The sequence below is a fragment of the Perca fluviatilis genome, chromosome 7 (assembly GCF_010015445.1).
Source record: "Perca fluviatilis chromosome 7, GENO_Pfluv_1.0, whole genome shotgun sequence".
In the NCBI taxonomy this organism is placed as follows: Eukaryota; Metazoa; Chordata; class Actinopteri; order Perciformes; family Percidae; genus Perca; species Perca fluviatilis.
The window spans coordinates 28,401,720-28,418,660 of record NC_053118.1 but is presented as its reverse complement, the minus strand read 5'-3'; the positions used below and the strand labels follow the sequence as shown (position 1 = coordinate 28,418,660).

Below are 16,941 nucleotides of genomic sequence, written 5' to 3'. Positions count from 1 at the left end.
GTGCTTTGGTGTTGTATTATGCCAATTCTAAATGCTTTTTTTGTGTGCCTCACATCTGTAATATAGCTACACAAACATTTCTATGCTGAGTATTGCTTGCTTGTTGTTGTTTATAGCGTGAGCATGGAATTGCACCTTCTCCATCTGCACATGACACTGACTGAATGAATGAATGAATAAATAAATGAAGCGTGCAGGCTCCATTTGCTCCCATGGTGTCAGAGTTCTTGTTTACTCCAATAAGTTTGGCTGGCGACTCGCATAAATCCGATCTCCTGAGATACATACAGCTCTGCCAGCTTCGTCTCCCTTCGGTATCGGTCCAGGAAAGAAAGAATGGCCTCTAGTTCAGCTTCTCCACAGCAGCCCTCGAGGTGCAGCAGCATTTGCAATTTAATAGCATTTGGTTTATCCTGTGCAGACAGGCATATCAGCGAGGTTTACTGACAGGACACCAGTGTTACTGTCGGGAAGCTTCCAGTCGCAAAAAGTCAACCAAACTTTTATATCCATTCCTCATTTCACTCTCAGCAAGAATACAAATGTGCTCATATTATGCTCATTTTCAGTTTCATAATTGTATTTAGAGGTTGCACCAGAACAGAATTATGTGGTTTAATTTTCAAAAAACACCATATTTTTTGTTGTACTGCACATTGCTGCAGCTCCTCTTTTCACCCTGTGTGTTGAGCTCTCTGTTTTAGCTACAGAGTGAGGCATCTCACTTCTGTTCCATCTTTGTTGGGAGTCGCACATGTGCAGTAGCTAGGTAAGGACTACCAGTCAGTCAGAAGCAGAGTATGAGGGCGTGAAAGGGAAAAGCCAAAAAGCATAATATGAGCACTTTAAATGAATTAGTTTTGATCACAGACTGTGTTTTGGCTAATTGAAATTATATTAATAGTATTTATTGGTATCACAGTTTAAACATAATTATGAAAGGAGTCAAAACAATTCAACCAACATTCTACCATCTACCTATGTTCAGTGGCAGAATGTGTTTTTAGGTGTGAATTTTAAGGCTTTAGTATGGGCTGAAATATGTGCCACCAGAAACTGAATTTGAATCATTTATATTTGAATTTGAATTGCTAAACTTGAATAATTGCATTGAAAAACTGAATCTGAATAGTATAATTTGAAGTTGAATTTATTCGTTTGTAGCTGAATTCCAATACAATTTGATCTTCACTGAAACTTCAACTCTCTATATATCCTCACATTTAGTTCTCACTATTCAGATTCAGATCAGCAAATTCAATTTCAAGTTACTGAGACAGACATCCGGGTACTTGGAGGATGAAGGAAGAGCAATCGAGCGCAGATCGGTATTTACAGTGCAGTGGCGCGCAGATACACAGGACTCCTCTTCGGCCAGCACATACGTTTTGGAGCACAGCCTCGCCTTGACCCAGAGACTCATAGATAATATAATCTACCTGTTCACAATGTTCAAAATGTAATGCCTGGTGTTAGTAGGCCTAGGTTTATTAGTCACATTCTTCCACTTAAGTAAACTTAAAATGAACTATCGCTACTTAGGCTACCTTAGCCTAGCCTACTGCATGCAAAGTAGTGTGACTATCCATATTTGAAAATACATGTAAATTAATTTAAACATTTGAATTGCATTGGTTTACTTTGTACATCAGCAAGCCTGCAATACAATGTGATGTAAGAGTCAGTCCCCTTAGTTTATACAAGATGTTTCCACATTAAAACGCAAAATAGTAAATTATTATTTGAGTCTATTTTTAATCAACTCTAATATCTGATCGTTTGTCTCCTTCCTTAGAGCGTTTATATACATATTAAAGTTAGTTTTGTTTGTGATTTAAAAGTGTAGCTTTATCATCATGTGCAGTAACAAACAAAACAAAGAGACTAATTCATGTGTTTATAAAAAGAATATTTATTATAATCAGTTCACAGATCTGAGTCCAAACAGAAACTTCACCCTTCTGAACTAAGAGGTTCTGCTTCAAAGTGAAGTTTAAACAGACTGAAATGTCCAGGCTCACTGCTCCACTATTCATTAATTTAGTTCTGCATGTAGTTATTTATTTAACGAGACTTAAAATCATGTTTCGTCGTCCACAGTCCGAGCCCCGCCAGACTCCCTTTAGGAAACCTGTGATTTAAACTTCAGCAAGCTGTGACAGTCCGCTCCGCTGAGTCCTGGTTCTAGTTCTCCCGGGCTTCCCTTCCCTCCAGCCGTCCCAGCAGTACGGCCCGGGCCTCCAGCAGCGTGGTGTCGGTTTTGGCTTCTAGGAAGCGGGCAGTGATCTCCAGATCCTGCAGCCGCAAACGGACTCTGCTGCCCCGCTTTAGCTTCTCTCCGTCTGCCGGCCGCCGGCAAACGCAGTGGAACTTCCAGCCGAAATCTACATACAGGTCGTCCTGGACTATGTGGAAGATCCTGCCGATCACCACTCTGTCTTTGGCCGGTCCGATCTGGATCAGCGGGGACCGCGGCCAGCGAGGCAAAGCAGTATTCCTGCCGGGGAAAGAGACGCTGCCGCGCCATCGGAACCTCTCCACCTCCGCTGCGCCGGAGCTCAGATTGCAGGCCAAGGCGGCATATATATCATAAAACACATCCTCACCTGTGAACTGTTATCCCTTGCTGTTTTTTTTGTCATTTCTTTCGTTCCAACATCCAAAAACAGTTTGGCATCTTTAGTGCTAATCCTGCGCCACTGAACTCTACCTATCGATCTCCCGATTGCTCTTCCTTCATCCTCCGTAACGGATGTCTGTCTGCTCAGTAACTTGAAATTGAATTTGCTGATCTGAATCTGAATAGTGAGAACTGAATGTGAGGATATATAGAGAGTTGAATTTTCAGTGAAGATCAAATTTTATTAGACTTCAGTTACAAACGAATAAATTCAATTTCAAATTATACTATTCAGATTCAGTTTTTCAATGGAATGATTCAAATTAAACAATACAATTTCAAATTATGTGATTCAAATTCAGTTTTTCAATGCAATTATTCAAGTTTAGCAATTCAAATTCAAATATAAATGATTCAAATTCAGTTTCTGGTGGCACATATTTCAGCCCATACTTTAGGGCGTAACTTTTTCATATTAATGAACGTCCGTTACATTCAAGCCATTGCCAAATGAGTTGCTACAAAGTTAATTAAGACTATTAGCTCCATACAACTCTCTCTATTTCTCACAGAAGGCTTGTTTCATGTGAACGTGCCGACAATTTTGTTGTCAGTAATTCCTCATGGGGGCGACAGAAACTACGTAACTACTATAGCTTCAAGGTAATCAATAAGAAGGAAAAAAGGATATTTCAAGGGCAAAAGACTAATTTAAATATGCATTACAACATGCCGTAATCTTTTGGGAAACAATAGGTAAAAACACAAACACACCATCCTCCAATCTCAGTATTAAAAACTGTATTTTTCACCATATTGATAGACGGGATGGGGGCTTTTAAATATAACAAGGCTTATCCAAAATCCTCAGTGTGCACTGAATACCAACAGCTCAAACGTGTGCAATACCTGCATCACACAGTCATTGGGGCTCTTATTGCTTTTTTACTACCTCTGTGCCACTGAGAGAGTGACAGGATTTATAAATCTCTTGTGTTTTATAATTGGTTGTGCTTTCATTTTTCTTTCATTCATGCATTACACTCATTTGTATTTTGCAGATATGTTTATGTAATCTATTCTACTTATTTCCTTTTGTTTTACTAGAATACTGATCACCTTGTAAAAAAAAACATATACAATTAGTAAAGTTAACAAAATCAATAAAATAAAATGTATTTTTTTAAATGTATTATTATCAATGGTTTGTACAATACTTGCGATTCCTCTTCTAAACCAATGAAATTATTATTTACAAGACCAAATTTTACATGTACGCACACTTATTCAAAGCAAAACATGTACACATTTAATTAAATGAAAGCTCTTTTCACTGTGATTGTGAATGTGCGCTGAATCGGCAAATCAATAATTCTGCCTTGGTGTAACGTTGCAAAAAGTATGAAAAATGGTCGAGCCTTTGGCAGGAGAGTCAAAAAAAAAAAACACTCCTGTGTACAGTTCACAGTTTTTTTTTCCCTTTGCCTTGACTTGTTCCAGTCCTCTGAGAAGGACGAGCACATGCGAACAAATAACGAGATACCGGTTGTCAGGATTACAAGAAAAACACAACAGCAAACGTTTTGGGAAAACAGTCACGTCTCAGGGAGTCTTTCAGTCTGGATGCTGTGGAGAGATCAGTCCTCACATATATTCCTCTTTCAGACTGTATGTACACAAAGCAGTGCATGTCATTTTTTCCATAAATATCTCCAGCCTCGTTTGTGTTCTTTTAGCTATCTCTTACTTGTCACACTCTCTTTTTATGATCGTCTAGCATGTTTTCATTTCAACCCCTCCCTCCCCTCCCAGTTCCTGTATATCAAAAGTGACGACTACCTCTCTCTCTCTCTCTCTCACTCTCTCTCTCCTCTGATCTCAAACCAACGACAGGCTTGACAGTTGGCGCTTCTCCTCTCTCCAGCTCTCAGCAGTGCAGGATCTTGATGAAGGCTTTGCGAAACTCGATGTTGAAAGTGGTGTAGATGACAGGGTTGACAGCACTGTTGAGGTATCCCAGCCAGGTGACGGCGCTGTACAGTGAGGGCGAGATGCAGCAGCTCCTGCAGTGGGCCTTCAGCACGTGGGTCAGGAAGAAAGGCAGCCAGCAGATGATGAACACACCTTGGAAACAGGGACAGGAAGTGGATTAGACCAGGCGTCTTCAACGTTTTTTAAGCCAAGGACCCCTTAACTGAAAGAAAGACGGAGCAGGGACCCCCCTACTACAAATATTGTATAAAATGAAGTTGGTATATCAAACTGGGCCTACAATAACGTGTAGGGCAGCCTAAACCTTTATACATACCTTTTATTGCATAGAATACTAAGCTATTAAAATAATAATTGTTGGCATGATTTTATAAATAATGTTCTAATTTTAAACATACATGTGACAAAGTGAATCTGTGGATGGCTATCTTAGTGACTACTTAATCTAGCCAGTAAGCCTATCATCACTGTTTTTTTCACAAATATGCTGATTTATATTTGCTAATAATATGTTGGATTCATGTTAAGGCATTTTAAATTTAGAAAAAAAAACTTTCAAAAAATGTATAATTTGGTGGCCCCCCTGCAGTAACTCTGGAGACCCCCTAGGGGTCCTGGACCCCTGTTTATTATCTCTGAATTAGAGGATGAGTTCCTGCATGTTTTTAGCCCCACATGTACAAATTCTTCAGGGGTATAACCAGGGGCGTAACACTAAATTCTGGGCCCTGTAGAAAGGCATTTTCTATGGGCCCCTCCCTGCATCCACAGCTATTCATTCAAGCATATTTTTGGGCCCTCCTCACATGAGGGCCTTGGGTACTCAGTCCCCTTTTTCCCCCCAGTCCGACGCCCCTGGGTATAACTAATGAAATATCCCGCCAACTGCTGCATTTGTATTTCGCACAGAACCATAAAACTGCGGAAACAATACATAAATAGATACATTTAGAGCTTCGTCATCAATTCCAATCGCAGTGTTACAGCAGCCAAGTCACATTAATCACAAAACAGATGAGGTAGGCGAGAAACAAAATATAATCAAGTGAAAAGCCATAAAATACGGAGAGCATAAAAATTGGTGCCACGGATGAGTTGACAGATTTGACAATTTGTCTCTCACTGTAATAAGTCAAACTTTCTTCAAATATGCATTCAAAACCTTTCATCTAGAACAGGCTCATTATTTTCAGTTATTTACCAGACCACCACAAGATCATTTTAAACGGATTTTCACCTAGATTGTCTGTCCTCATTCAACCCCCCAAAAAAGGTGCTCTTGGTATAAGTATAGCTTACACAATGCCTATGGTAATAGAAAGTGAGTTAAAAATTGGCCAAAAAAACTCTAAAACTGAAGTGTTTTAAATAATGACCTCTACATCTATACAAAGACAGTAAAGGACTCACATGTTACATTTGAAAGTTAATGAGGTGGGATTTAACAAATTGCAGTTAATTCATTACATTTGCATAGAATGACTTAAGATGCAACATTCCCAAATATTATTAGACTGGTGTGACTGATTACATACATAAATGACATACAGTATTCATGTAGACTAGTTTGTTTGTGTACAAACATACACACACACACACACACACACACACACACACACACACACACACACACACACACACACACACACACACACACACACACAAGTGTACATGGTTCATTATTAACTACCCGCTGCCGCTCACCGAGCACAATAGCGAGCATCTTTGTCGCCTTCCTCTCCTTCTGCTGTGACAGCCTCCCTCTCACCCTCTCCTTGGTCATCCCCCATTTCTCTCTCCCTCCACTGCGCTCCCTCCATCCCTCACGGCCCCTCATGCCGTCCTCAAGGGTGGCGGGACGAGGCATCAGGGCCGATCGTGTCACAGTGGAGGGAAGAACCGGGGCAGGTCCAACTGAGATGGCCAGGGAGATCCTGGCGTGGCCCGAGTGGGAGGGGGTTTGGGGAGCAGGAGGAGGAGCCAGGCTCTGCTCGGTCTGCGGCAGGAACTGACCCGGCTCCACTTCGAGAGGGTGAACCATCGCCTCCTTAACCAGGGTCTGACACATAGAGAGAGGGGAAGGAGGGTGGTGAGGGAGGTACGCGTTGGGGGACCAACAAAGATGTGGATGCTTGATGGTGAAGATGAAACGAAAGTAAAAAAAAGGGGGACGTTTATGGAAGATGGGACAACAGGGAGCAAGCAGAGCATCACTGCAGAGGTAGTCTCGCATTGCCAGACCTTCCTTCGCAGCGCTGCGGAGGAGGGTCTGGCTAGTCCACACAGCATTCAGGGATGGGATAAAAACGTGCTCTGGTTTATTGGCATTTTTTGTAAACAAATCACAATCATGGGCCACAGAGCCACTGTGCCGCTAGAAAATAGCCTCGGGAAGGGACTTCTTTTGGTGGAACATGTACGTTCAAAAGTTGCTTTAGTCGTGCAACAGAAAACTCAGATTGGACAGTGGATAGTGTAGCCAGCTATCTGAATTTTACTTCCTACATCTGAGGAGCATAATGTAGTTTATAATGCCAACACAAAGAAAGCGGAAAATGACAGACGAAACGAGGGACATCCAGCGAAATTTTCGGAGCAATCCCGGAAGTGAAAAGTTGTGGATATAAACTACTAGCCTCATGAGACCGTGCAGATCTCGCGAGCTCCAGTTTTCCACTCGCAGATCAGTCTGGCATCTTGAGATAGAGAACATTTGGAGCCGTTCACCAAATGACCGGGCCAATCAGCGTTGGTTTTGAGGTGGGTTTAGGTGGTGATAGACAGATGGTTTATCCAATCAGCTAACCAGTATTTTCAGACAGCAGTAGCCCTGCTCACTAATGCTTTTTTTCTCTTGGATCCTTCTTTTGGAATATGGACCGGGAACCTGAAATGGTGCCTTTTATTCGTAAATTCTTGTTACACAAACGGCAAATATCCTTTACCAACATGTTGCTTGCTTGCTGAGCTAACGAGCTATGCTTTGCCTGCAGCAGCAGGGGCTTGTGGCTGTATTTTCATACGCTTCGTTGATCGGATTGGTTGATTTGGCCCGTCTATCACCAACATAGGTGATAGACAGATGGTTTATCCAATCAGCTAACCAGTATTTTCGCCCCTTCCCAAAGGTTCTCCAACGGAAAGTTCCCAGATGGATATGCCGAGCAAATGCGAAGCAATCCATCTGGCGGAGTCAGGTTAATAAACTACTGCAGAGGCAACATATTGTATAAGAAAGACAGGAAAGGGAGAGTGAAGAGAGAGAGGCCATCTGTGTTGCTGAGAGACTCACCACTTTCTTGCGCTGTGGGCCAGCGGTGGCGGGCCTCAGGATCAGGGTGCACAATTTCACATCCTCTGGTTGTGTACACTTATTCTGAAAGGGAAGGAGGCGGCATATAAAAATATGAAAAGCCCAACTCAAACTGGATTTTTGAAGTTGATGCCGATATCAATATTTAAAGGGTTAAAAAAAAAAAGGTTAAAATACATTGGCAGGAAATCGTTTTGTTAAGCATCAACACATAAACAAACGTGTTTAATAAGCGTTAGGTTTTTTTGTTACATTTAGGCCAAAATATACACCAATATCAATACATCTGTAATTTACTTAAATCAGATAATATAGTGAACATGCCGATGCATTGATCGGGGTCTTTTCTAGACCAAATTTTCAGAATTGATTTTAAAGTTTTACTTTTTGTTTTTAAAGCACTCCATGGTCAAGCCCCTCCGTACATTTCTGATCTCCTGTCTACTTACTCTGCCACCAGGGCACTCAGGTCCACAACTCAACAACTCCTCGTCATCCCCCGGACACGCCTAAAAACCAGAGGGGACCGAGCCTTCTCTGTAGTAGCCCCCAAACTCTGGAATTCCCTCCCACCCCATATCAAATCATGTAATACAATTGCTAGTTTTATATCAAATCTAAAGACGCATTTTTTCTCTCTTGCTTTTAACTCTCCTTGATTCCTAGTTTTTTTTTTTTTTTTTTTTTAACAAACATTGTTCCTTTGTTGTTTTATTCTATGTTACATTATTAATTCTTTCTTTGCCTATTTATATTCATGGTACCTCGCACATACGATTATGTATTTTTAAGGCATATTGTCTCTGCCTTCCCTGTTCTACCTGTGAAGCACTTTGGGTCAACTGTTGTTCGTTTAAATGTGCTATACAAATAAAATGATTTGACTTGACAATTGGAGCACATACACTGTAGAAGAGGACAGCAGTTACAGTTGTTGCCGACTGCCTACACACTGAAATCAAAAGAATTACACAATTATCAAAACTTTACACTCAAGGAGCTAAACATTGGCCCAGATGTGCACCACTATACGCACAATGTCAGCCTCACACTTTTTGCAAAACAATGCACACAGTGATTTGCAAAACACTAAACACACTTGTATACATTAGACGCAGAAGTATATCATGATGTCACTTCCTGACTGTCAAATGACCACACCTATGAGCCAGTCTGTGATACACAGCCATCAGGTGTGTAAAGACATGATTGCTCACACATGAATCACACGATTTTTGAAACCTCATGTCATTACAATATTACAATATTACATATTTTGTGCAGCCAAACATTGTTAAATTTTTTTATTTTTTTTTATTTGAGTATTTCACTCAAGGCTTCAAAGAAGCTGATACAGAATTTTGGATGTGTTTTAAATTATGGATGATGGAAAAGCAAACACTTAATCAAAAGCAGATTTGGAAACTTTTGAACTGATATTTTTGCACATGGAAGTTAAGCACTATTAAGCACTATTTTGAAAAACAGGGACCTGTTTTTCAAAACACTACATCCAATTAGCACAACCACACACCCAATTAGCAGAACACCTCAGACCCCTGCAAAATGAAACACTCTCGCAAAAACTATACACTAATTTATAAAAAACATATTTTGTTACCATATGAAACACATGTTTCATATGACTTAATTCTGTTTGAACCAGTTACACACTGCTGCTGCTAACCTAAAACGCTTGTAGCAATTCTACATCTCAGTGATTAGAGTTCTGTAAATTACTGTAAGTAATTACTGTAATTACATTACTGTAAGTCCACCAAACACTACACAAGACCAATGCTGCAGACTGAGGAATTTATTTCTCTCCATGTACCCAATTCTGTCAACATGGAGAAACACAACAAAACATGTCCCAGTTTCCATGCTACTACAGTAGTGTGCATACCACTGTTAGCTCAGCAAACAACAGACAAACATAAAATACTGTATCCAGTACAGGTTACAATTACAGTAATAAAAAACAACAAACAAAAAAAGACTTACGTGCAGTTTAGTGTCCCAAATTATTTTCCAAAAACTGAGGGTCTTATTTGAGACAGGTTAAGGTTAGGGTTAAGGTTAGGGTTAGGGTAGCACAGGTGGTTTATCAGATTCATAATTAATTAAGGACATTGTATGGGGAATTTGGGACTAAACTGCACATATACCCCCCCCCCCCCAAAAAAAAAACAACTATATTTCTGCATTTCTATAGTGCTTGAACCTGATTGGTGTGTCTACAATTAAGCAATCTTGTGTTTGCACACCTGATGGCTGTGTTTCACAGATTGGCTCATAGGTGTGGTCATTTGACAGTCAGGAAGTGACATCATGATATACTTCTGTGTCTAATGTATACAAGTGTGTTTAGTGTTTTGCAAATAACTGTGTGTATTGTTTTGCAAAAAGTGTGAGGCTGATATTGTGCGTATAGTGGTGCACATCTGGGCCAATGTTTAGCTCCTTGAGTGTAAGGTTTTGATAATTGTGTAATTCTTTTGATTTCAGTGTGTAGGCAGTCGGCAACAACTGTAACGCCAAAATTAGCTGGAAGAGAAAAATGGGAAAACACAGACAAACAGTCTGTAAAAATAAACGTCTTAAGAATGATCAAAACACAGTTGGCATCCAAATTTGTGACTACCTTCCTGTGTCGATGACCTTCTCCAACATCAGCCCCGCCATGTGTGTGCAGGCCGTGTCTGTGCGGTGGGGCGGTGCGTCTGCCTCGCTTGCGCAGCACCACGCAGATCTGCGCATAAACCAGCAACGTTACGATGAAGGGAACGTAGAAGGAGGCCACAGATGAATACACCACGAAGGCCGGATCGGCAAAGCTGCACGTGGTGCCTTCCCGGCTGGCTAATGCAGAGAGGAAACATGCAACAAATGAATATTGTAGAGAAACGTTCAGAGAAGATTATATGATTTCTCTGTTGTTTCAGTTTGAATAATTTATGCTTTTTTTATTGTTTTAATCAAAGAGTTGGACAACGAGCTCAATACCACTCTCATGTACCTGGGGGCAGCTTTACAGACACACACACACTCTCACACACACACACACACACACACACAAAATCCAAACATGTAATATTTATGAATGTCATGTTTGCAGTCCCACAGATTACATTGAATTGCCTTTGTGTCTGAATTGTCAGCCAAGCAACTGCTCTTTTTTACACTTTGTTTTTTGAACGGATGAAACAAACAATGTTGATGATGATGACGAACAAGGAATAACTGAGCCTTAGACGTGCTAGTAGGTGGATTATTTTACCTTTGGACAGGGCCACACTAGCTGTTTCCCCTGGCAGTAGATTCATTTTTACTGCATATAATGAGAGTTGAAGCAATTTTCTCTAAAGCAAAATAATGTTGATGCAAGTTGACCATTTAAGAACAAACACTGGCACAAGAACTGAATGGAAAATCTACCCAAGAAGTACCTTTCGTGTGTTGTAATCTATGATCAGCCTGTTACTGAGGAGAGTGAAATATATGTTTTTAAATCTTTCAGTATTTTGCTGTGTTTTGACCGTCAACTGAGGCTGTCTCTCACATAACTTCTTGTTTTCCACTCATTCTCAAGTGGTTTGCTTTCAGTTCAATGCGAGCACATTTCACATTAAGTCCCTCCTCGCAGCTGCCTTCATTAAAGCAGGGGTAAGCAGTCGAGCATCTTCACTGCTGCTCCTTTTGTGAGACAGCAAACAAATCCAGGATTATGTGCTCCCACTTGTTTGCACGTCATCTGTCATTCCCTCAATGAGAACAACATATGGGGAAATTACTGAATGGTCTGTTAATCTGTGCTAATGGATATTTAAGTATAAGGTCTGTTTGTTGACTGAGCAGCATGGGATTTGCTTTCTATCTGCTCAAAGATTGCTAATCAAATTCAGGGACAGATGATTCAGAGCACTGCACAATGTCTGTGAGTACAGAAGAAAATGTGTATGATGCTTAGTTAAATTAGGGTAAAATATCGCTTAGCAGAATAGTGCAAAAATTCAGAAAACATCCAATAACAGCTGCAGACTAAACTATCCATGAAGGACCCAATCTTCCATTTCCATATTAGCATTAATTAAACAGCCGTTTTGTGCCTTAACCTGCATTGGTGTGAAACAGCACACTGACCAAACAGAAACCATGTTAAATAAAGGCTGAAGCTAAAAAAGTGAATGCTGCACCTGTAACAAGGCTCTTCAATGGAAGTGAAATGAAGGATCCCAAAACCCTTTTTGACCTCAAAAAGTCAAGTCTTGTAATGTGTGCCTGGGTGGTATTGTTAAAAGGCCTGAAGAGGTGAAAGTATCCAGTTTTATACAAGACGAAAAAGCAAAAATCCAAGAAATGTCTGAAAAAAAAACAATGTTTTGTGTAAGAAAAACATTGTATTTCTTTGTTATCCTTTTAATCAACTAATGACCCTGCAGGGGCCCATTTAGGGGTCCTACCCCCTAAGTTAGGAACCACAGCTAAAGATGCTGGCCCTCAGAAAACTCAGCATTTATGACATAGAAATTTCGGACCAAAGTCAATTGTTTTCAGTTAAAGGCAATAGGCAAAGATAAGCTATCTTTATGTCTTTATATCTTTATATAAGTTTATCTTTGGTGAACTATAACACGTGAATTTGTGCTGTTGAGCAGTTGCACAACTGCATTGACAATGATGACCATATAGTGTGGCCAAGACCACAGCACCACCTGAGGACATGTGAATTCACTTTGTGGATTGACCGAGCTCTAAGACTGTAATCCCTGGGTGGAGCTCACAACACCTTAACTAGTAAATGGGAAGTAAGTTGAGAGAAGGGATCAGATGTAGCTGTTACCAGTGTTGTTGAGTCCAAACAGTAAAGGGCAGGAGATGGCAAAGGAGAGGAACCACACCACAGCAATCATCACCGCCACCCTCCTCCTGGAACTGTATCTGGTGTTGTAGAGCATCGGCATGGCTACCGCTGTGTATCTGCAATAGTACACACACACACACACACACACACACACACACACACACACACACACACACACACACACACACACACACACACACACACACACACACACACACACACACACACACACACACATGCATAAAGCACACAGAAAATACATTAGCATGCCTCTCTCGCACACTCATAGCTGCATTTGAACACATTGTCAATACAGAGTAAACACATATTGATGCTTCTTCAGACTCCATTATTCCATCAACATGTTCTCACATTTTAAAGTGAACTCAGGCACTTGACACAGAACACAGAATGGTCAAATTTGCTTCATAGAAGGTTCCTAACGGATTGAAATGACCCGGAAGTAGTTAAGTGGCTGCCATGATAAGAGCCTTTCGAATTGTCTAACTCAGGGGTCTTCTATGTTTTTTAGGCCAAGGACCCCTTAGCTGAAAGAGACGGAGCAGGGACCCCCCACAACATATTGTATAAAATTGAGTTAAACTGGGCCTACAATAACGTGTAATAGGACGGCCTAAAGCCTTCACCCATACCTGTTTTATGGCACATACAATACAAAGCTATTAAAATTATTATTATTGACATTCATACATCATGTTTTAATGTTAAACATACATTTAGCACAGTGAATCATTAGGATTAACTGTATCTGTGAATGGTTACCTTACCTACAGGCCAATAAGCTGGTCATCAATGTGTAAGATTTAAAACAAATCACAAATAGGCCGATTTATAAAATAAGATAAGATAGACTTTATTAATCCCATGCTGGGAAAATTCCTGTCTTATCTTTGCTAATAATATGTTGAACTCATATTCATGTATATTTTCATACATATTAACTTTTGGAAAAAGAAAAATACAAATAAATTAAACAATAACTGGGCCCCCCCTGCAGTAACTCTGAGGACCCCCTAAGGTTCATAATCAATATAAGGTGCGCAGTAGCGCCGTAATCCTGTACGCACCGTGTGTGCATTTAATTTTTAGTGAGACATTGCAACACAATAGACCTAATAATGATAATGCACTTTATGTCACTGTTTGAGTGGTTTAATAAACCGGTTAATGTGAGAACTTTACTCTCCTCTCCAACGCGTAACATGGCAGTGAGCATGTGTTTACAGAACTGTGAATGAATGGATCGCTGGATCCAAAGTTACACAACGCACCGGACACTGGTTTATTTATAGCCCAGAGCAGCGTCTGAAACAAGTTACCAGTTCGCCCCCTGGCTTATTTCAATATATATGTCTTGTTAAAAACTCACTACAGACATGACTACATTATTATGACCATGTGTAAAAGTAGGAATATTATGTAAAAATGCACGGATCGGCTCTGACGGCATTCAAATCAATTACCTGAAATACCCCTTCAAGTTACTTACACCCTTTCTACAGTCTATGTAGGCTATTGTAGTGATATATCAGTGTTTTCTTCAAAGATGTACTGTTTTTAGTTACTGTAAATGTTTCCGTGCGCGCAGTAATGTTACTTTAGCTAATATCGAAAAAAACATAATTATAAAGTTGCCAGAGAAAACATAACTCAACTTTTAGCTTATGAAATAATCGATGGAGTGACGCTGTTGACTGCTGTTCTCGTGCATGAATGCGCACAGCAGCAGCAGCAGACAGCTCTGCTCTGTTTACAGTTTAGAGAATATTGTCCTTATTAATAATGTAGGCTATTTTTGTCACGCACCCGCTACCATCTAACCCTTATAACATAGAATATGTAGCCTACCGTAGATCTGTAGGTCTAACGCGTTCTGCTTATCTTGCATACATGTAACAATTATTTTACAATCATCTTAATCGGGATTCATGTGGATAAAAATGAGTGGACAGGAGTGTGAGCTGAGCAACCAATAATGAAAATAAACTTTATTTGCTGAACACCTTTCATACAAGAAACAGCCTACAGCCCAGTGTTTTATAATAACGAAATTGCATGCAGTGGGTGCTTCACATGAAACGACATAACCTAATTATTGCAGAACAAGAAGGGGAAAAATGGTGATGAAGTAATATTTTCCACCGGGTTGTCCACGTTTATTAATCCTTTTGAATTCTCCTTCACACCTTTCCTTGACCTCATGACGTTTACCATCGCGGTTAAGGAAAAGTGGTTAGGAAAAGGAATTAGGACGTAATATTTTGACTTTTCGACCGCAGCCAAGCCGTCATTGCCTGTTTCAAAGCCCACTAGGACACAAAACACACACCTGCCGGCATGTCAAAACCAATTCGAGCCGTCTGCTTTAAGCACAGGTGTGTGCCGTCTTGCTGTAATCCAGACTGCGAGCAGTTACCCAAGACTCTACAGATGAAACTCCGCTTTTAATAGATTCAATTCCCAGGTCTTTGTTATTTCAGGAGTCAAAATCTGCAACATGATGTTGGAGGCATAGCACTATAGTTTACCTCAGGAATATATCAGCTGTGAAGGAGTCCTGTAGGAATTGTGCACGACAATGGTCTAGGTCTAGAGATATACATTTCTAATTCCTAGCTGTATAGCGACAGGACAAAATTAAAGCCCGCCTCAACGGTTGCGATTGGTGCCTCGATTTGCAAAAATTGGAAATTGGCTTGAATGGGCTCTTGGCCAGACTGACTTGCAGAGCAAATCTCAAATTTGCCAGAAGTTCGTCAGGGTTTTCCCAGGCTACCTTGTAGTCACTGTTTTATTTTTAACTGATCAGGCATGAAGCCAATACAACTGTCTAACTGCAGTGCATATTTTATCGTCGACAGCTTTGACAAAGCAATTAGACTCTATCCTTAGATATTGCACTAAATCCAAACTGGTCCAGCCTCAATGTGTGACTTTGTCAGAGTAATTAGGGTGAAGCTGCAGACAGCCTGCCTGCTGGGTGTCTGGTCACCTCCCCCTAGACCCATGAGAAGGACATCAAGTGGAACGTCAAATCATCATAGACAGTCTCCTTGATCCATGAAGAACAAACTCTAATGGCTGCAGAGGACAATGTAAAAGTTGCAGTAAATGCCTGACATTTCCTGCTGATAGACAAACAGATGACTAAAGTATGTGGGACTTCTAACCTGCTGCTGTGTGACGGCTGGATGTGTGCATTTTAGTGCATTTTATTTTTTTAAAGATTTTTTTTTTCAGGCCTTTATTAGACAGGACAGCTGCAGATAGGAAATGCGGAGAGAGAGGAGGAGAGGATGTGCAGCAAAGATCTACAGGTTGGAATCGAACCTGTGGCCGCTGCGACAAGGGCTGAGCCTTTGTATATGGGGCGCACGCTTAACCAGGTGAGCTACACCAGGTGCCCCCGATGAATGCATTTTAAAAATGTTTTTAGTGTATGCGTGTGTGTTTTTCTTTTATTGCAGGCACGTGTTTTGCCAGCTATTTGTCTAGCCCAACTTGCAGCAATCAAGATCAAGGCTAGGGGAGAGTATGAAGTAAATAAAATATATATTGATTTCATTTTTTATCATCAACTCACTGTTTCTTTTTCTCAAATTGTACGAAAACAGAGAAAGACGTTAGAGTGTGTTATACGTTCAATAAATCAAAGAATTAAAAAAAGAGAGAAATATGCCCCAGTAAAGAGAGTAAACTGAAGAGTAAAGTTTAAGGGAGAATCCACCTGTCGATGCTGATGGCGCAGAGGTTGAGGATGCTGGCGGTGCACATCATGACGTCCAGGGTGAGCAGGATGTCACAGTGGATGAGACTGAAGTGCCACTCTCCAACCACCTTCAACAAAACAAACACAAAGTGACATAAAGACATTTTTCATTCACTTTCATTTATAACTTATGTACCCTTCAAGGGCTTTAATTACACCACTCATATTGTACATTTTGGCTGATACCATATGTTGTAAGACTAGTGGAGTAGCGTTAATATTAACCAGGCTGGATCACTCAGAAGTACTTAATATTTAATTCCATTTGTCCTTACTGCAGGCCCAAATGACTCATTTCTGAAGTAACCCAATTTACCCACAAAGTTGTATTGTATCTCCAATATCACATTAAAAAAAGATAG

At 40.5% G+C, this 16,941-nt stretch overlaps 2 protein-coding genes across 5 annotated transcripts in view; both read right to left on the bottom strand.

The window, feature by feature from the left end:
• Positions 1-2,167: 2,167 nt before the first annotated feature.
• LOC120562434 (28S ribosomal protein S28, mitochondrial-like) lies at positions 2,168-4,143 on the bottom strand. Its single transcript, XM_039806147.1, has 2 exons — positions 4,106-4,143; positions 2,168-2,557 (listed from the first exon to the last, which is right to left on the bottom strand). The coding sequence occupies exons 1-2, from the start codon at positions 4,141-4,143 to the stop codon at positions 2,185-2,187; spliced, it is 411 nt and encodes a 136-aa protein (XP_039662081.1). The 3' UTR covers positions 2,168-2,184.
• Positions 3,072-16,941, bottom strand: part of drd2l (dopamine receptor D2 like) — a 27,493-nt gene continuing 13,623 nt past the window's right edge. For 2 of the 4 annotated variants that reach the window (XM_039807358.1, XM_039807360.1), the window contains exons 3-8: positions 16,538-16,647; positions 12,769-12,905; positions 10,570-10,787; positions 7,905-7,988; positions 6,317-6,671; positions 3,073-4,744 (exon numbers count right to left, since the gene is read on the bottom strand). In XM_039807358.1, coding sequence (XP_039663292.1) covers positions 4,548-4,744; positions 6,317-6,671; positions 7,905-7,988; positions 10,570-10,787; positions 12,769-12,905; positions 16,538-16,647 — 1,101 coding nt within the window. In that variant the 3' untranslated portion in view covers positions 3,073-4,547. Of the gene's footprint in view, positions 4,745-6,316; positions 6,744-7,904; positions 7,989-10,569; positions 10,788-12,768; positions 12,906-16,537; positions 16,648-16,941 lie in introns of all 4 variants that reach the window. The other 2 variants (XM_039807359.1, XM_039807357.1) reach the window with 2 other exon arrangements.